The sequence below is a fragment of the Hemicordylus capensis genome, chromosome 9, assembly GCF_027244095.1.
Source record: "Hemicordylus capensis ecotype Gifberg chromosome 9, rHemCap1.1.pri, whole genome shotgun sequence".
NCBI classification, from domain to species: domain Eukaryota; kingdom Metazoa; phylum Chordata; class Lepidosauria; order Squamata; family Cordylidae; genus Hemicordylus; species Hemicordylus capensis.
Window position 1 is genome coordinate 22,431,110 of NC_069665.1, and position 20,247 is coordinate 22,451,356.

General features: G+C 45.4%; 1 protein-coding gene across 5 annotated transcripts in view; it reads right to left on the reverse strand.

The window, feature by feature from the left end:
- Window positions 1-20,247, reverse strand: part of ABCC12 (ATP binding cassette subfamily C member 12) — a 60,659-nt gene that overhangs the window by 27,875 nt on the left and 12,537 nt on the right. For 3 of the 5 annotated variants that reach the window (XR_008311177.1, XM_053270346.1, XM_053270347.1), the window contains exons 11-20: window positions 19,264-19,335; window positions 18,779-18,903; window positions 16,891-16,963; window positions 12,498-12,701; window positions 10,437-10,571; window positions 8,550-8,652; window positions 8,410-8,460; window positions 4,981-5,070; window positions 3,050-3,153; window positions 1,033-1,218 (exon numbers count right to left, since the gene is read on the reverse strand). Coding sequence is in view for 4 of the 5 variants with exons in the window: in XM_053270346.1 (XP_053126321.1) it covers window positions 1,033-1,218; window positions 3,050-3,153; window positions 4,981-5,070; window positions 8,410-8,460; window positions 8,550-8,652; window positions 10,437-10,571; window positions 12,498-12,701; window positions 16,891-16,963; window positions 18,779-18,903; window positions 19,264-19,335 (1,143 nt within the window). In the remaining variant the exon portion in view is untranslated. Of the gene's footprint in view, window positions 1-1,032; window positions 1,219-3,049; window positions 3,154-4,980; window positions 5,071-7,566; window positions 7,625-8,409; window positions 8,461-8,549; window positions 8,653-10,436; window positions 10,572-12,497; window positions 12,702-16,890; window positions 16,964-18,778; window positions 18,904-19,263; window positions 19,336-20,247 lie in introns of those variants that run through there. The other 2 variants (XM_053270348.1, XM_053270349.1) reach the window with 2 other exon arrangements.

Sequence of the window (20,247 nt, forward strand, 5' to 3'; positions counted from 1 at the left end):
AACCTAGATGCTCTTCCCAGAGTGGCTCCATCCCCTGAGGGGAATATCTTATAGTGCTCACACTTCTTGTCTCCCATTCATATGCAACCAGGGCAGACCCTGCTTAGCTAATGGGACAAGTCATGCTTGCTACCACAAGACCAGCTCTTCTTTTCTTAAAAAAGTCTGTCGGAAGAGCACAACTCAATTGCATGGCATGAGTGGGCTCTCCAACCGCTGTTGGACTACACCCATCACCCCTGACTATTGGCCAATGTGACTTGGGGCTGAAGTCCAGCCGCAGCTAGAAGGCCAAAGTTGTGTGGCTCTGTCCTAAATACTGGGGAAATCCAGTCCTCACCATCTACAGACCACACATTTGCAATCTTACTCAAGTACCGAGATCCAAATGCAAGTGTCGTGCAGCTCAGAAATGTCACGATTTCATCACTGCTGGATTGACAGGCTGATCAAGGTGGTCTTGTGGTAGCAAGCATGACTTGTCCCATTAGCTAAGCAGGGTCCTCTCTGGTTGCATATGAATGGGAGACTTGATGTGTGAGCACTGTAAGATATCCCCTGGTTGTATATGAATGGGAGACTTGATGTGTGAGCACTGAAAGATGGCGCCATCGCTCTGGGAAGAGCAGAAGGTTCCAAGTTCCCTCCCTGGCAGCATCTCCAAGATAGGGCTGAGAGAGACTCCTGCTTGCAACCTTGAAGAAGCTGCTGCCAGTCTGTGTAGACAATACTGAGCTAGATGGACCTATGGTCTGACTCAGTATATGGCAAATGTCTATGTTCCTATGTTCCGGGCAGTGGCCCCTGTAGCAGGGATTCCCAGATGCCATTGTCCACAACTCCCATCCTTCCCAGCAGCAATGGCCTCGGGCTGGGGATTATGGGAGTTGTAGGCAGCATCTGGGAATCCATTACAGGGAACATTTCCTGTGGCTTCCTGATCCCATGTCTTAGACCTATGAAATAAAGCTTATACCACATTCCTTGTGGAATACATAAGAAGAACTTTCCCTAGCTGAAGGTTTGTGATACCTTGGAAAACATGGCATCATGTAGGTTGGATGAAGCTAGTAATGTCGCCTTTGTGAAAACATAGGCCTTGATCATGCTGAAGGTAAACATGCAGACGATGCTCAATCCATAGACCAGCTGGTAGTACTGCAGATCTGGGTTATCACTTATGCTCCCATTACAGACGATCTCCGGAACACAGTTGATCTTTAAAGAATGGATTAAACACAACCATAACTGAGATCGAGTTACTCTTTTCTTTCTTAAGGGAGAACAAATTGAGATCAAGGAACGTTGGACAGTTCTTTATGCTACCTAATAAAACAGATTTAACTCTGCCCGGTGGGCAAATTAATGATCTCACTACAAGGACCGACAGTTTTGCATTAAACATTTAAAATATATTGCAGAGTGAGAACTCCGCTTACTAATAATACACCCGCTTGGTATTCTTCGCTTGATCCCAGATAAGACTTCTATTCAAATATGCATCCCCATCCCCATGCTCAATAGGACATTGCTTTCTCTGTGCCTTACACTATATAAATTTTTACTTGGTGGCTTTGGATTCATTGCAGAATTGTGGAAATCCTTAGGCAGTGAAACATCAGCCTGCTGGCACTGAGTTTGGGGGGCAACATTGTATCAAAGTGGCAGATCAAAAGGATGCTGCAAACATCTAAAAGGGAAGGCAGACACTATATTCAAAGAGGAATCACCGTGGTTTCTTCCCCTCTGGTGCAAGTCTGGCCTTGCTATTTGCATGACAGACAGACATACTGCAGAATCGAATGCTGGTTCAACCATAGTTCCCCCTTATGCTTCAAAGGAGCTTCCTGCTTGTTTTTAATTTCTAAAGCATCACATGGGTGTCATCCTTTGCCTTATTTTTAACTGTTTTAAACACAATTGTAAAAGTGCTTTGGGGCATGAGGTGGGGAGTAGATGTTCTGGTGATGTCACAGGTGTTAGCCAGTCAGGACTTCTTGGAAAGCAAATGGCTCATGTCCCCAAAGGGCTCACAATCTGAAAAGAGACACCCCAAGCAGTTACTAGCACCCCAAGGGATGCTATCTTGAGTTGAACAGGGACAGCGGCTTTCCCCCTGCTAAATACTTTAATTCTGCCCCCCATCACCACTTTTGAAAGGTGCCTCTTTGCCCAGGTGACAGGTGATAGAGGTACCTTGAGGATCATTCATTCATTCATTCATTCATTCGATTTCTATACCGCGCTTCCAAAAATGGCTCAGGGCGGTTTACACAGAGAAATAATAAATAAATAAAATGGATCCCCATCCCCAAAGGGCTCACAATCTAAAAAGAAACATAAGATAGACACCAGCAACAGTCACTGGAGGTACTAGTTACGCTCCCCCTGCTAAATAATAGGGCCAGTTACTCTCCCCCTGCTAAATAAAGAGAATCACCACATTAAAAGGTGCCTCTTTGCCAAGTCAGCAGGGGTTTCATTTGACTCAAAGGCGGAGTAGAAATCTTCAGACTTAATCTATTATATCTTTTGAGGCAATTGTGGATTTGTTAGTGCAAAATAAAGTCATACTTCCCATCTACCTATAGATACCAAATGTTGTGCAATCCCACCACTTAAATTAGTTGAATGCACTACTTTTTGTACCAGAATATGCCTGGTGAAAGGCTTAAAAAAATTCCTGTATATTAACTCTGAATAATCTGATCAATAATTCCAAAGCAACATCATGCTCAGGAGAATCGGAAGATCCTTCTCAGATGCAGATGCACTATGATTCAAATTTACTGTGTATGGTAATTAGTCAATGGAATGAATGATGTTTAAAGTTTAAAACTCTCCTTTTACTTCCTTTTTACAAGCAAATAAATAAATAAACAACCTATTGTGTATATTAAAGGCCTTTAATTTTCCTATCAGTGTAATCCATGCAAAGTTACTTTGCCTGGTCAATGACTGGCCTCACCTCCTAGTGATAGATAGATAGATAGATAGATAGATAGATAGATAGATAGATAGATAGATAGATAGATAAGGATACACTTACCCCGGCGCCCTTATTCAGCCAGTAACTTAGCCACCAGTTGCTAAAGGCGGAACAGCCAATCATTAGAGCAAAGAGAAGCACGAGTAAGGACCATAACATAAAACCTGAGAAAAATCAAATAAATGCATGTTGGCATATCAGTCGGTTCAATCACGACTGAGCCAGCGTGGTGTAGTGGTTAGAGTGCTGGACTAGGACCTGGAAGACCCGAGTTCCAATCCCCATTCAGCCATGAGACAGTCACTTCTCTCTCAGCCTAACCTACTTCACAGGGTTGTTGTGAAAGAGAAACTCAAGTATGTAGTACACCGCTCTGGGCTCCTTGGAGGAAGAGGAATTTTACATACAAATGTAAAATAAAATAAAAAATAAAATAAAATAAATAAAAAATAAAAAATCTTTGTGGAACTAAGTAGGAGAGCCCAAACTCACGGGCTGACATACTGCGCATGCATTGTAATGGAATGGATGCGCAGTTGCGCAACTGTGCGGCCGTGATTTCCAATGGTCTTATAGTCACACAAATCAGCGCAAACGTGATAGTCTTATGCAACTGCGTGCACGTTACATTGCACAGCACATCAGCCAATATGATCATGAGTGTCTGCTGTGGGCAGCAATTCAACCACTTCTTTGGAAGGAAGTCCCATTGTACCCACCAGGACTTACTTCTGAGTAAACATGCCTAGAATTTTATTGCATATGTTTTAAAAGATGGGGGGGATGCTGTACACACACTCCCCAGCTAACAATGACTCTGATTTGGATCAGAGTTATAGTGCGTGGCAGGGAGGATTAGATTCCCACCCACATCTTTTCATATCTACATAAGAACAGTCCTGCTGGATCAGGCCCAAAGCCTATCTAATCCAATAAATGAATAAATAAAGCTATGCCACCAACATCCTCCCGAGATCACCCATTAGTTTAGACGTGGGGCTCCCAAGCTCTGAGCCTTCTGAACTACAACTCCCATCAACCTCAGCCACAATAAATGGCAACTGAGAATTTTCAACAATGGGCGATTCCAATATATTTGAATGGGAGCTAAATCTGATGATGACAGTTTAGTTGAGCAATATCTAGAGGACCAGAGGTTAGGAACCGCTGATTTAGATTATTCTTCCTTTATCTCCTAGATGCCTACAGCAGAGATTTTGGGCATATCAGTTTAAGCTGATTTACCTAAGCTTGTCCCTTAAATCTTAGTTTAGAAATCTTGGTTTAAATCTTAAATCTTAGTTTAGAAATCCTATGAGTTTAAGTGAATTGAGCAATTAATTTTGCATACAAGAAATCAATTTTTCTGGAGCAAGAAGCAGACTTATTTTGCTTTTCTGTTGCCTAACATGCATCCTTTGTTTCTAACAATACTCATGTAACAGCGAGGCCATATTGCAAGAGGCTTTCCCTCACGGGTGAGTGGGATGGCAGAATGCCTCTTCCACTACGGCCTTGTCATCTGCAGTTCTTATAACTATCTGCATGAAAAACAATTATCTTTTTTAACTGCCCAATTAATCAAGAACACTTTTAGAGTTGAGCCAAATGGTTTTAGATTGATTAATCTAACTAATTCATCTATTCAGTGTCGCAACCATAATTTTATTATTTATTTGTATATAAATACAAATAAATAATAATAATGAATAAATTTTGTGGTCTGTCTATCTCTATACTCATAAAACCTATATTGGTGTTTGTGCTATAGATATGCCCAGTGCCTCCCAGAGCCTGTGCTGGACACATTCCCCTCAATTCGAAGCCAGAAGCACCAGTCCCAACACATCTAGGGTTCAGAGTGGATTTCCAGGCATCTTTGAATCACAGCAGCTCTCCTTTTACATATAATTAAAAGGAAGCCTTTTAGCAGAGAGATACAATGACAAAATAAAACTGGGCTTGGAAAAACGGCTTCTTGTAGGATGTACCTCCAGACATGTTAATGTAAGTGTGATAGGTTTTCCACGTAACAGAGCCTTCCTGCTTTTCTTCTTGTTGAACAAGTTGGTTTTCAGGAGCTGCAGCAGAAACATCAAGCATTTTTTTTTTCACCCAGGAAGGTTCTCCAGCGCTGACAAATCTCATGCATTTTAAGCATAATAGGATGTCACTCGAGTCTATCCACTAAAATAAACATTTGAGACTTCACACTGTCAGCCTTCCCTGGATGCAGCCAGATGGTAAATGCTCCCTCTAGTTTTCTAATGGCTGTCGAATGAATCGGCATCCGTGACCAGAATCCAAAGGTGAAGGGCATTGATTTACCCAACATGATCAATACTGCACAGCTTTGAATGCAGAAATTCCGCGGATGTTTTTATTCTCCCCTCTGATTGTATAGAAAGCAAAACACAGAGGTCAAAAGAAAAAGCAGCCCAAAGGACCAATTTCTGCTTCTCACTTTAGCTGCTTTTATCAGCCAGCTGGGGTGGTCAGCAGTGTTCCCTCTAACAGGGATTCCCAGAGGTTGTTGACTACAATACCCATAACCCCCCAAGCAAAAGCCATTGCAGCTGGGGATTCTGGGAGTTGTAGTCAACAACCTCTGGGAATCCCTGTTAGAGGGACCGCTAGTGGTCATCAGGGCCATCTGGGGGGACAGATGCTTATGGTGATTTTTGAAACAGACTATACCCCTAGAGATGGAAAAGAGCTGATAGAGCAGCAATACCTTCAGCTTTCAGAGTGTTTTCATGCTTTTAGTTTCTAATCTAGACCATCGGGCCTGCAGTGGCCAAATCTGCAGTGGTGTTTTAAAAGTCTGTAAAGGTTTTAAAAACACAAAAATGATGACAAAGTTGCATCGACGTTGCCAGAGGAATGGAAAGAAATTTGGCAGGAATGTCCTCCAAAGACTGTTCCATGGAAAGAGTACAACCATTTGTTCATTGTTTCCCTAACCCTGACCATAACCCTTCCCTCTTGCAAAAATTTTACTAATGGTTTAGGGATAAAGAAGGGGTGATTGCTGCTGCTGCTACTACTACTACTACTGCAACGACTATGACGACAAATATTTATATACCGCTTCAACCAAAGTTGAAGAACTTTGATTCAGAAAAATGAATCCATAAATAAATAAGATGGTCCCCTGTCCCCAAAGGGCTCACAATCTAAAAAGAAACACAAGGCAGAAACCAACAGCCACTGGAGGGATGCTGTGCTGGGTCTGGATAGGGCCAGTTGCTCTCCCCCTCCTAAATGTAAGAATTGTCACTTTAAGAATGTAAGACTTGTCACTTTCAAAGGAGTCTCTTTGTTCAGTTAGCCAGGGAGAAACACAGACAAAATGGTAAGTGTGACCACATGGTCACCAATTTTCCATCTCGAATAGGGGTAGATAATTCATTGACAAAGATCATGATCAGCATCCATCCTAAGATGGTACCAAAGGCCAAAACATGTGGTCCTGGCTCATGGACGAATGGAATTGTTCAGAATTCACCCTGAAATGTGGGCAGTGTTTATAGGAAGGATTTGGGGATGGTTCCTTCTCCTTCATCTTGGAGCCTTACAGTGTTCCTATAACTTTGTTTGGGAAAGTCTCCCCTCTGTCTCCTTTCAGTGAGAATGTTTTTGGAGTAGAGGAGTCACATTTCCAACTCATTCGAGCAGCAAAAATATATATTAGAAACACAAACAGGGACACTGGCTCAACACCATACCCGAATTGGAGATGACTCTGAATTGAAGACGACTCCCTTAAAAGGTAGTACCTGCATTTACTCGCAAGGAACAGGCCTCTGAATCTAAGATGGTCACCTGATTTCTAATGTCAAAAAACTTGGGCGGGGAAACCTTGGTTGTAAACAGTCCTGAGCAGTATTGTACTGGAGGGGAAGGATATAGATGCATGAATGAATGAATGAACAGGAGTTTCCTGACTGAGGAAAACATTCTGTGTTATCTGTTTAGCAAAAAGTACATGCTATACATCAGTTTTGGTAGGACTGACTTGATAGTGGCATCTACAGAAGGGGCATTTTTCTTGTATTTAGGCAGAGGTTGCCACTGAGATTCTAGGCTGGTTCACATGACCATTAAAATCAAGGTAGAAGCTGGGCTACTGTGGTTTGCATGATCGTGAGAACTCACAGAGATCCCTCCTCCAGCCCAGCCTTTTCAAAGCAAGGTATCCTGTGGTTTAACAGAGAGGAGAGCTGGTCTTCTGGTAGCAAGCTTGACTTGTCCCCTTAGCTAAGCAGGGTCTGCCCTAGTTTGCATTTGGATGGGAGAATAGAAAATTGAGCACTGTAAGATATTCCCCTCAGGGGGTGGAGCCACTCTGGGAAGAGCAGAAGGTTTCAAGTTCCCTCCCTGACAGCATCTCCAAGTCAGGGCTGAGAGAGAGATTCCTGCCTGCAACCTTGGAGAAGCTGCTGCCAGTCTGGGAAGACAATACTGAGCTTGATAGACCAATGGTCTGACTCGGTATATGGCAGCTTCCTATGTTCATATCCCTGCTTTTCTGCTCTGCTTTTAAATGAGGGTGGAGGAAAGGAGGGTTCTCCTACCTTGATCCTCTCCTCATGTGCACTCACACAGCTTGTCTAGCCAGCCATCGCACGAAGCATGGCCGCCCCCTGATTCTGAAACCATAGACAGCTGTGGCTACAACTGCTGCCATCCATTGATGTGCTACTCTGCAAAGCACACTCTATGGTCCTGGAGCTGGAGCCGCTTCCGCAGGTCTGCATCTCCTTCCTGCTCCTTCATGGCCAATCAGAGGGCAGCCACTGACATCATGAGGCTTTTCTATGCTGCTGGCAGCACAAAGCATGCTGGGAAGACAGAGGGGCCTTTGGAGGACTTTCCACGGAGGGGAAATGTGGGGGAATGAGGGGAAATTTCAACAGTGGATGCTGCAGTTACATTGAGGGTCTGTTTCCTGAGCTTGTGGACCCAAACAAAGGTTTGGCTCATCAGCTGCTAATGGGGAAGGAGCTCTATTGCCCTCCAACCCAAAGATAGGAACATAGGAAGCTGCCATATACTGAGTCTGACCATTGGTCCATCTAGCTCAGTATTGTCCTCACAGACTGGCAGCAGCTTCTCCAAGGTTGCAGAGGCAGAAGTCTCTCTCAGCCCTTCTTGGAGATGCCAGGGAGGGTACTGTTGTGCTGGGAGTGGATATGGCCAGTTACTCTCCCCCTGCAAAATAAAGAGAATCGCCACCTTAAAAGGTGCCTCTTTGCCCAGTTAGCAGCAGGGGTTGCTAATGTAGTCTTCCATTCAAATGCAACCAACTGCTGAGTGATCACGTGAATGAGTCTTGAGTTCCAATCACCACTATACGAATAGCTGTCACCCACCGGCAACCCAATTTCATTCAAGCAGCAAGAGGTGGTGGAACATACCTTCATCATCTCCTGCCGTGGATCCTTTTGCCTTTTTGGATGCAGCAGCAGCTAGGAAGGTGAGAAAGTGGATAATCAGACAGACAGATTCAAAATGTATTTGGCTGTTTGAAAAGTAGATCACGAGACTGAGGTTTTACCATGATTTTCAATGCCTGCGAAAGCGACGTCTGGTATAATGTCCTCAATATCCGCTGCCTCTTCTGCTCTTGGATTTCCTGAAATGAAATCATTGTGTGGCGTCTGCAATAAACAAATATATAAGTGCACAGTTTACTTAAGGACAGGAGAAGAGTCTTGCTGGCAGACCAAGTCTAGTATTGTATTTCCAGCGACGGCCAATCAGACGGTTCCAGGAAGCGTGAAAGCCGGAAGTGGTGGCAAGAACTCTCTCTCTCATCCATTGTTTCCAGTTTCTGCTATTCAGAGTATACTGTCTGAAAACTGGGATTCTATTGAACGGCATTTGCCACCCTCCTTAAGCCGCCTGAAATCCCTTCACTGGCCCATTCTTGGGGAGGAGAGCTGGTCTTGCGGCAACGGACATGAAGTGTCCCCTTTGCTAAGCAGGGTCTGCCTTGGTTTGCATTTGGATGGGTGACTCCGTGGGAACGCTGTGAGATGGGACCGTAGCTCAGTGCAAGAGCATCCCAAGCAGGATGCTGGCAACCTTGGAGTTGCTGCCTGTCAGTGTGGACCATACTGAGCTAGTTGGGACAATGGTCTGACCTGGGTAGAAGGCAGCTTCCTATGTTCCTAATGGCCAGAGGTGGGATATTCTCCTTAGGGAATGGGAGTGTAGCTCAGTGAGGGAGCATCTGCATTGCATGCAGAAGGTCCCAGCTTCACTCTCTGGCATCCCCAGGCAAGCAGCTTCCTACATTCCAACATGTCTTTCCTTTCAAGACTTCTATGGGCTCTTTTTTCCATACCGCTCTGCTCTCAAGTTCTGTTACACTCTGGATTTCCAGCTCTCAGTCATCTCCTGCTTCCCTGCTCTCTGAGAGAGGAACATAGGTTGCTGCCTTATACTGAGTCTGACCATTCCTCCCGCTCGCTCATTATTGTCTGCACTGACTGGCAGTGGCTCTCCAGGGTTTCAGGCAGGAGTCTTCTCCAGCCCTACCTGGAGGTGCCGCCAGGGATTGAACTTGGGATTGTCTGCATGGACGCAGATGCTCTACCCCTGAGCAACGCCCTCATCCCCTAAGAGGAATGTCTTGCAGCAGACAGTGCTGACATATCATCACTCATCTAAATACAAACCAAAGCAAATCCTGCTTAGCAAAGGGGACAATTTATGCATGCTCCTGCAAGACTGGATCTCCAACTCAAGGAAGGGTGGCCTCGGTGGGCTGGCATCTTTCTTGTCAGGCAAGCTCTGAGTCTATCTGCAGCTCCTTCTGCTTCCTCTTTTTGAACAGAAGAGTCGAGAACCTGGACTGTCATCCCCTTCCAGGAAAGAACAGAACCTGGACTTTGTTGTCCAGGGGACCAAAATGTAGAGCCAGGGACCAAAATGTAGAGTTCCCATCAGCCTGCAGCTGAATCTACCTGCAGCTCCTTCTGCCCCTGCCCTTTAGAGGGTAGAGTCTAGAACATGGGCTGTTCTAGGCTCTTGCTGCTGGAGTCTAGAACCTGGTGAATTGACAGGAAAGAGCCTAGAATCTGAACTATGCCATGAACAGCCAGAGGCCTGAAAAAAGCTGCCACATCCACACCAACCTATCCATTACATTGAACCCCTATATTTTTAATGTAGATTGTAAACTCCTTTGGGAGCCAATCACAGCTGAAAATCAAGGCGTAGAATTCTATTCATGCAGCTGCTCAAAGGCTTCTAGCATGGACCCCTGAGAGATCAGACCCAAGGCGGTACCATGTTTTTTCAAGGGGGATCAGCCCTGTTTCCAACAGGGATCCACAAGGTGTTTATAGATGCTCATAAGCAACACCCTCCTGAACTCCCCCCCGCCCCCAGTATTGGTCCCCAGTGAGTTAATTCTCAGGGCAATGTCCAAACTCACCGTTGTTTCTTCCAAGTGAAGATTATCAATGAGTTGAGCATAGCGTCCCTTTCTTTTCATCAGCTGTTGGTGGGTGCCGCTCTCAAATACTTCTCCATCTTTTAGCAAGATGACCTCATCGCAAAATTCTAAATACTAAGGTGTGGATTTTTTTTTTAACCGAAGAAGAAAAGAAAATAGAATTAATCAATTAGCAAAGGAGCCGCAGTGGGGGGCAGGATGCATGCAGCCAGAATTTTTTAAAAAATGAAAACAATTTTTGGTTCATTGTTCAGAAAATATCAGACATCCTGTTCTCATTAACTCTTGTCATGAATACGATACGGTGAATATAGATTTATATACTGCTTTTCAACCAAAGTTCCCAAAGCAGTTTACAGAGATTGAGAGAGACTCTCTCTCTCTCTCTCTCTCTCTCTCTCTCTCTCACACACACACACACACACACACACACACCTGGTCAATTGCCAGGTGAGTTGCTTAGGTTGTCAATGTTGCATTGACAGAGCAAGGAAGAGAAGAAGTCCCCAATCTCCCTCCTACCCTCAGGACATCTGAAGACAGAGACTCCCAAAGACCGCAATGGCAGTGTGGTGTAATGCTTAGTGTGCTGGGCCAGGACTGAGTAGACCTGGGTTCAAAACCTCTCTCAGCCTTGATGTTCATTGGGTGACATTGGGCTATCTCATCTTAGCCAAATCTATCTCATGGGGTGATGGTGTGGAGAAAAGGGGTCAAGGACTATGTTCTCCTTTGGGGAAGCATGGGATAAAAATGGAATGCATTAAATAATGAAGTCTGTGGACAGTAAAGGTAGATTCTTTGAATATGGTGCAAATCGTGAGGAAACAGCAGGTTGTTACTGTGTTCTGCCTCTTTGTCAAACTGGAGACAGATTTCTAGGGATGTGCTGTAGCTCGTGGAACACATGCTTTGTATGTAGAACAGCTCTGCATATGCCAAGCTACACAATTTCTCTGCTTTCTCTTCCTTACTATGTTTGATTTTAAATCTGACACTCTTAGCAAGAAGTGTCTGAACTGTGACTATTGTGCCACCTACTGGTGTATTGCTGATATATTGTTTTTTGTGGAGGGGGAAAACAGAAGGAGCAGTGAAGAGTCATACTAGACAGAGAAAAATCCGACTCCTGGGACATTCTCTTGAGGGGGTTCTGTAGTGATAAGGAATATTTCTTGGGCAGCAAAGCCAGAATAAGGAACAATTGCATATCCACAAGGTCAAATAGGCGGCAAGGCAAGGCAAGGCAGTCAGAGTTTCAGCACCCTGGAGAGCTCCGTGTGATCAATTTGGCTCCAACAAAGGCCAGAGGTAGAATGAGACCTTTACTTATTTGCTTACTTACTTATCACTACTTATGTACTGGTGTAGAGGCTCCTGCCTCCAGTCGTGGAGAAGCTGCTGCCAGTCTGGGTAGACAATATTGAGCTAGGTGGACCAATGATCTGACTTGGGAGAAGGCAGCTTCCTATGCTGAATTTTCCAGCTCCCAGAAACCTAGCCCTGTACCCTGAAACCTAGACTGCCTGTGGCATTGAGAGCTGGTCTTGTGGTAGCAAGCAGGACTTGTCCCCTTAGCTAAGCAGGGTCCACCCTGGTTGCATTTGAATGGGAGACTTGATGTGTGAGCGTTGTAAGAAATTCTCCTCAGGGGATGGAGCTGTTCTGGGAAGAGCAGAAGGTTCCAAGTTCCCTCCCTGGCAGCATCTCCAGACAGGGCTGAGAGAGATTCCCACCTGCAACCTTGGAGAAGCCGCTGCCAGTCTGTGTAGAGCATACTGAGCTAGATAGACCAATGGTCTGACTCAGTATACAGCAGCTTCCTATGTTCCTATGTTCCTGTGTGTTCTGTCAGCCTACAAGGATTCCCAGACATCTAGGACTGAATATTGACAGCTTCCCCTATTAGCAGTCCACGCCTCCTTCTCTCAAGCCTGCTACTGGTTTTGGGAGGACACATCCACCAGTCCTCTACAGGACTAAAAAGAACACGCATATATGCCAAATGATAGGAACAGAATATATATTTTCCTCCGTTACCTGCAGCTGATGAGTAACCAGGAGCACTGTTTTTCCTCTCAGGGCCTTTTTAATGCATTCTTCGAAAATACTTTTCCCAACATGCACATCGAGTGCAGATAAAGGGTCATCCAACAGGTAGATGTCTCTGTTAGCATACACTGCGCGAGCTAAGCTGATTCGCTGCTTCTGACCTCCAGAAAGGTTGAGGCCCCTTTCCCCTATCTTTAAAAAGGCAGAAACATTATATCAGTCCACGGGTAATAATCCATTGCATATCATATATTTGTATGTAATAAATGCCTTATGGGTTTATTCAAATGCAATAATGGAATTATGTTTCACCATAAGAACATAAGAACAGCCCTGCTGGATCAGGCCCAAGGCCCATCTAGTCCAGCATCCTGTTTCACACAGTGGCCCACCAGATGCCTCTAGGGAGCCCACAGGCAAGAGGTATGTGCATGCCCCCTCTCCTGCTGTTGCTCCCCTGCAACTGGTATTGAGAGGCATCATTCCTCTGAGGTTGGAGATGCCCTCAGCCACCAGACTAGTAGCCATTGATAAACCTGTGTCCAACATGAATTTGTCTAAGCTCCATTTAAAGCCATCCAAGCTGGTGGCCATCACCACATCCCAGGGCAAAGAATTCCATAGATTTATTATGCGCTCGGTGAAAAAGTACTTCCTCTTGTCAGTCCTAAATGTTCCGACCTTCAGTTTCATGGAGTGACCCCTGGTTCTAGTGTTGTGAGGGGGGGGGATTTCTCTCTGTGCACCCTCCTCATTCCACCGAACCATGTGGTTCCAACTGTAGAATTTTGTGAGCACCCATGATATATTTTTATTCAACGGATTCTTTATCTATAGACACAGATAATTATATAAATATGTATTTGATGAAAGCTTTACGTGCTTATTGTACATGCAGCTGCTAAGTGCCTTTCATCACTCTGTCAAAGCAAGACATTTTGCTAACTTTCATGAGAAACGTTGGTTTAACTACTTTACATGTGAGAGATACTTTGAGCAAATACTCAACAATCTCATTGTTGAAAGTCTTGGGCTTAATCTAGATGAAGCACTAAAACACAGTCCAAAGGGAAGGACCACTCCTAGAAGAAGCAGAGTTGCTCCTGAGGGCAGAACAAGAACCAACAGGCTGAAATTACAAGAAAACAGATTCAGGATAGATATTGGGAAGGGTTTCATAAGCATAAGAACTATTGATGTGCATGGAAGTTGCACAAATTGATTCAAATTCAAATCGAATTCGAATCAATTTGATTTGGAACCATTGGACAGAGTGGAGAATCGTTCGAATCCATTTGAATTTGCCTAACTTGAATGGCATTCAAGCGAATTTGCCCGAATTCTATTTGAATTCAGGTGAATTCAAATTGATTCGAACAAATCTCCACTCTGGTCAATTGTTCCAAATCGAATCGAATCAAATTCAATTTAAATTAGAATTGATTCATGTGAATTTCATGCACATCCCTAATAAGAACTATTTGACAGTGGAACAGTCTGCTCTATGCAGTGGTGGGTTCTCCTTTAGTGGGAGTCTTCAGACAGTGGCTGGACAGCCATCTGTCAGGGACGGCATAGCAGTTTCCTGCACTGATCAGTGGGTTGGACCCCAGGTCCTTCCAACTCTATAATATGTTATCGTTCCCCAGTGCTTGCTTTTAAAAGGGGGTGCACAGGAAGGGGCAATCTGCTGGGGACATCAGCTCCCAGCTGAATTCACCCACCTAAGTCAGGAAGGAGGACCATGCCCTGTGTGTTGAACCTGCTGAAGCCTGTTTGTCGAGCATGTAGGATGGGGCCTTCTTGGTGATTGCCCCCAGGCTGTGGAACTTGCTCTTAGATGATACCTGCAAGGCTCCCTCCAGGCGTGTAGCTAGGGGAGAGTGGGTTTGTGTTCACCTTTCTCCCCGATGGCCTCTCCCACTATGGACACACCCTGTGCATGTACCAGCAGAGGCATCTGGTGGGCCACTGTGTGAAACAGGATGCTGGACTAGATGGGCCTCCTTGGGCCTGATCCAGCAGGGCTGTTCTTACGTTCATGTGATGTCACACGCAAGGGACATAGCCAGCTCCCAAGTTCTTTGAACCCGTCTGCCCAGTTATAGTTCCGCCCCTCTCCCTCCTACCTAGTCTTCTGAAGAAGGCTGAAGTTTTTTTTTCCCCCAAGGCATTTGGCCAATGATTAGCCCTTGGGTTCCCCTTTAACTAACTGTAGCACCATCTGTTTTACTTGGAGCAGATTTGGAATTGAAATGTTATGATCACCATTTTTAAATTTGTTGTTCGCCACCCTGGTGTCCCAGTACCAAGGGCAGTGTGGAAATGCACATCATAACTAAATAATAAATGATGGACAGTCTGAATTATCTATGAATGTAGATGAGGCAACCCATCTTTTCCCAGCAAGTATCTGGAGCAGTAGTGTAGCAATAGCCAGTCTCCAAGTACCTCGAAAATATGACTGAGTTAGATTATGCATAGTATTCCCAGCAAGAGTGCTTTTAATAAAAATTTAAACCGACAGGATGGCCTGGAGGGAAGCAGTGCCAAATCCTATTATTCTTGCCTTTTGCTTTTGCTTTTTAATAGTACCTGTACCTCCTTTTATTTCAGTCACAAGGAAACATACAGCAAGATGGATTGCAACTCAGATAATAAAACAGGAAGATGTAAACTTTCTGCTTCTGGTCGGCGAAAATGTCAGTGACAAAATCAGGGGCTGACATACTGTGCAAAGTTACGTGCACGTTGTGACGCGACATTGACACAGTTGTGCAAGTGTGCTGTTGCACTAAATGCACGAATTGCACAATTTTTAACCTTTTAACTTTTATATTCTTCCAAGGTGTCCAGAGCAGTGGACATGGTTATGTTTATCCTCACATCAACCCTGTGAGGTGGAGTAGGCTGAGAGAGAAGTGACTGGCCCGGAGTTACCCAGTGAGGGTCATGGCTGAACAGGGATTTGAACTCGGGTCTCCTTGGTCCTAGTCAAACCGCAGCACCATGCTGGCTGTTGCCCACGACTGTCAGCTACGGAACTGCCTTTGCATAATTCTTGCATTTAGCACAACAGTGCTCTTGGACAACTGCGCAAATGTGGTGTTGCAATGCTCACATAAGGTTGAGCAGTAGGTCAGACATTGACTTGGGATGGCCATCATTTCTGCTTTCTGCCCCAAAGACTGCCATACAGTGGAAATAGAACAATCCGGTTGGGGTGTCCATTGATCAAATGTTAACTTACCATGTTTACTGCTCAGAAGGCTGATCTATCTAGCTAGCTAGCTAGCTATCCATCCATCTATTTGATTTCTATACCGCCCTTCCAAAAATGGCTCAGGGCAGTTTACACAGAGAAATAATAAATAAATAAGATGGATCCCTGTCCCCAAAGGGCTCACAATCTAAAAAGAAACATCAGCTAGACACCAGCAATAGTCACTGGAGATACTGTGCTGGGGGTGGATAGGGCCAGCTGCTCTCCCCCTGCTAAATAAAGAGAATCATCACACTAAAAAGGTGCCTCTTTGTCTGTATTGTCTGTATTGCTCTGCCATCTCAAAGGCATGGCACAGTAGCTAAGAAGATCATTGTCCTGGCTTGCAGAAGGTCCCTGGTTCGATCCCCGATATCTCCAGGCAGGGCTACAAAAGACTCCTGCCTGAAATCTTGCAGAGCCACTGCCTGTCAGTGTAGACAGTGTTGACCTAGATGGACCGATGGTAGAAGGCAGCTCCCTATGTTCCTAAGGGCCAGATATGGTATATTCCCCTTAGGGAATGGGGCCGTAGCTGAGTGGTAGAACACCTGCTTGCATGCAGGAGGTCCCAGGTTTCATCCCTGGCATCTCCAGGTAGGGCAGGAAAGACTCCTGCCAGAGACCTTGGAGGAGATGCTGCCAGTCCGTGCTGGCGATGCCGAGCTAGATGGACCAATGATATGATGTAAGCTTGATGGGCCTATGGTCTGATGTTGTAAGGGCTTCTGCCTAAGGGCCTGGTTCCTCGGATGTTGAATCTAGCTTAGATTATTCAACTGTTCCTGGTCCTTCTGGTACTTTCTTTCTCCTCTGGGCTTGATCTTGCCTGTTTTGGCCCACACACTGCTTCTTGAGTGCCAGTATTGGTAGTAAGGCAGACTATAACGGTTTTGGTTCGTTAAGTGCCAGGAAGTAGACCTGAGGCTCGATTGACCGCTGGCTCCATGCACTCTCACACGCCCTCATTTAAATCAATGGGGACTTGGCAACTCAATATGGCAGCCCCTTGCCAATAAGAAAGATGGTTCTCTAGGGAAAGCTCTGGCATGAGACAATGGTCAGAAAGTGGAGAGACCGGTTTGCCTGAAAGTCTGAATCTGGAGCAACTACACTTACTTCAGTCATATCTCCATATGGAAGGAGGTCCATGTCTGTCTTCAAGCTGCAGACTCTGATGGCATTGTTGTACCTAAAGAGTTGACAGTGAACTGTGTTTAGCCCTCAACACGACAAATCCGAATAGGAATACGACAAATATTTATATGCCGCTTTTCCACAAAAAGTTTCCAAAGTGGTTTACATAGATATAAATAGATAAACAAAATGGCTCCCTGTCCTCAAAGGGCTCCCAATCCAAAAAAGAAAAATATGATAGATACCAGCAACAGCCACTGGAGGGATGCTGTGCTGGGGTTGGGTGAGGCCAGTTCCTCTCCTCTTGCTAAATAGAACAGAACCACCACTTTCAAAGGTGCCTCTTTGCTCAGTTAGCAGGAGTATAACCGACACCCCTAACTTCCAACAAACAAAGAAAACGAGGAAAGAGCCGTAACTTGGCGATGGGACTGTAGCTCAGTGGTAGAGCATCTGCTTAGCATGCTGAAGGTCCCCGGTCCGATCCCTGGCAGCATCTCCAGGTCGGACTGGGAAAGACCTCTACCTGAAACCTTGGAGAGCTGCTGCCAGTCAGTGTTGACAATACTCAACCTGATGAACCAATGGCCGGACTCAGTATAAGGCAGCTTTATGTTCTTCTATGTCAGTGGCAGGGCACATACTTGGCCTGCAGAAGGTCCCAGGTTCCTCTCTGGCATCTCCAGCCAATCAGATCTTGAGCAGAAGGCTTGGGAAGGGCCCCAGCCTGACACCGGGGGCAGCTGCTGCCATTCACTGCAGGCAGCAGTGGGCTCGATGGCCCAGCGGTGTGACTCGCCGTCACAACATGTGCGTGTGCAGCTTGTCTTAATTAGCCTCGCCAAATTAAAAGCAATATGCACAGGCTGAAGTGGCATCAATTAGTTATGTCAAATCTCATTATTGCTTCTGTTCGCAAGCCAGCAGCACATTTAACACATACAGAAATTTGTTTTTCACACACACACACTCACACACACACACACACTCACACACACACACACACACACACACACACCCTTCTCAGATTTACACACACACAGGGTATTGCGGGTTGGCATCTGACATATGCTGCATAAGAGGGTGATAATTGAAACTCAAGGTGTGTTGATCAGGTGCTTAGGAAGGAAGGCACCTGAGTGAGAAAGCAGAATCCACTCTGTTGTCGCATTAAATGGGGTGTTCTCCGGTGGCCGAATGATAGAGGGCGCCCCTCAGCCCGCACACCCAGCCGGCTTTTGCAAAGGCCTCTGCAACTTCATGGCTTAGCGAAAGCTGGCTAGGAATCGTGATTTCATAACGGCTCCTCTCCCCCCACCCTCTTCCCCCATCATTCAAGCACCATCACAAGGAGACCGGGCCATAGTTGGAGGTGAGGTCTTAGCTCAGCCACAGAGCATCTGCTTTGCATGCAGAGAGTCCCAGTTCCCCCCGCCCCCGGCAATTCCACTTAAGACTTCAGGAGAAGAGAGCTGGTCTTGTGGGAGCAAGCAGGACTTGTCCCCTTAGCTAAGCAGGGTCCACCTTGGTTGCATGTGAATGGGAGACTTGTATGTGTGAGCACTGTCAGAGACTCCCCTTAGGGGATGGAGCTGCTCTGAGGAGAGCAGAAGGTTCCAAGTTCCCTCCCTAGCATCTCCAGATAGGACTGAGAGAGACTCTTGCGTGCAACCTTGAAGAAGCCACTGCCAGTCTGTGTAGGCAATACTGAGCTAGATAGACCAAGGGTCTGACTCAGTAGATGGCAGCATCCTATGTTCCTAATGCCCTTTCGCCATTTAAAGAATTTAAAGAATAGTAGGGCCTAATTCCGCATACTCATAGCTTCAACAATATAATATTTCCCCCTCTGATCCAATGCCATGCTTACCTTTGGGGATCATATGTTTTCCCAAAGAGTATGTTCTCTCGGACAGTCCCATGGAATATCCATGCCTGCTGTGACACATAAGCAAAGGTCCCATCCACTGCAACTCTCCCTTCATACAGATTCATCTGAAACAAGTCGATCGGGTAGTTCAGTGTCAAATTGGCTTCTTTGTGCCCTCCTGTTACTTCTCTGTTAGCTCTAGCCCAGGGGTAGATCACCTGCCTTGCATGCAGAAGGTCCCCGGTTCAGTTCCTGGCATCTCCAGGTAGAGCTCTCCAAGGTACCAGGAAGGCGTCTTTCCCAGCTCTACCTGGAGATGCCAGGAACTGAACCGGGGACCTTCTGCTGGAAGAATGCTGTAAATAATTGTTTTATGTGAAATGACTTTGCCTGGTCAACAACGGGCCTTAGCTATTAGGAATGTGTGTGTGTTGTGATAGATAGATAGATAGATAGATAGATAGATAGATTAAAACCTTGCATACCTGTCCTAGTATGGCGGCTATGAAGGAGCTCTTTCCACTTCCAACATTTCCACAGATCCCCAAAATCTTGCCCTGTAAAGAAAATTCACTATTTATTGTCACTACTATTACAATCCAGAATATTGATACACCACTTTTCAACCAAAAGGTTCTCAAAGCAGTTGACACAGAAAAGGGAATTAGATGATTCCTTGTCCTAAAAGGGCTCACAGTTCAAAAAATACCACATTTGCCCAAATAATTTTACGAGCCCCTTAAAAAATATAGGTTAAATACAGGTTAAGCTTGTATTTAACCCAAAGGAAGAGAACTCTGAATTTAAGACAACATCCTGATTTCTGACATCAAAGAACCTGGGGAAAACCTGGTCATGGATTGAGGTAAATACAGTAGGACAAATTAGACACCAGTAACAGCCACTGGAAAGATGTTCCACACTTGCTGGATAGGAACAGCTACTTCTTTCTTCTCCCCTTCCTCCCTATAAGAACATAAGAACAGCCCGGCTGGATCAGGCCCAAGGAAACCCATCTAGTCCAGCATCCTGTATCACACAGTGGCCCACCAGATGCCTCTGGGGAACCCACAGGCAAGAGATATGTGCCTGCCCTCTCTCCTGCTTTTTTGTCCCCTCCTATTGGTACTGAGAATTTTTTTTCTCCTCTCCGCTCCATGCATAATTTTATACACCTCGATCATGTCTCCCCTTAGTCGCCTCTTTTCCAAAGTAAAGAGCCCCAGATGCTGTAGCCTTGCCTCATAAGGAAGCTGCTCCAGGCCCCTGATCCTCTTGGTTTTCTACACCTTTTCCAGCTCCCACTAAAAAATAATAAAGCCACCACTTGAAAAAGGGCCTCTTTGCCCATTTAACAGGGGCTTATTCATCATGGTGAGGTGTCCCCCTCCCACCAAAAAAAAGCATGTTTCATGAACATGTACAGAGCGATCGTAAGTAGCACCCAGTCCTCCAAAACCAGCCTAAGG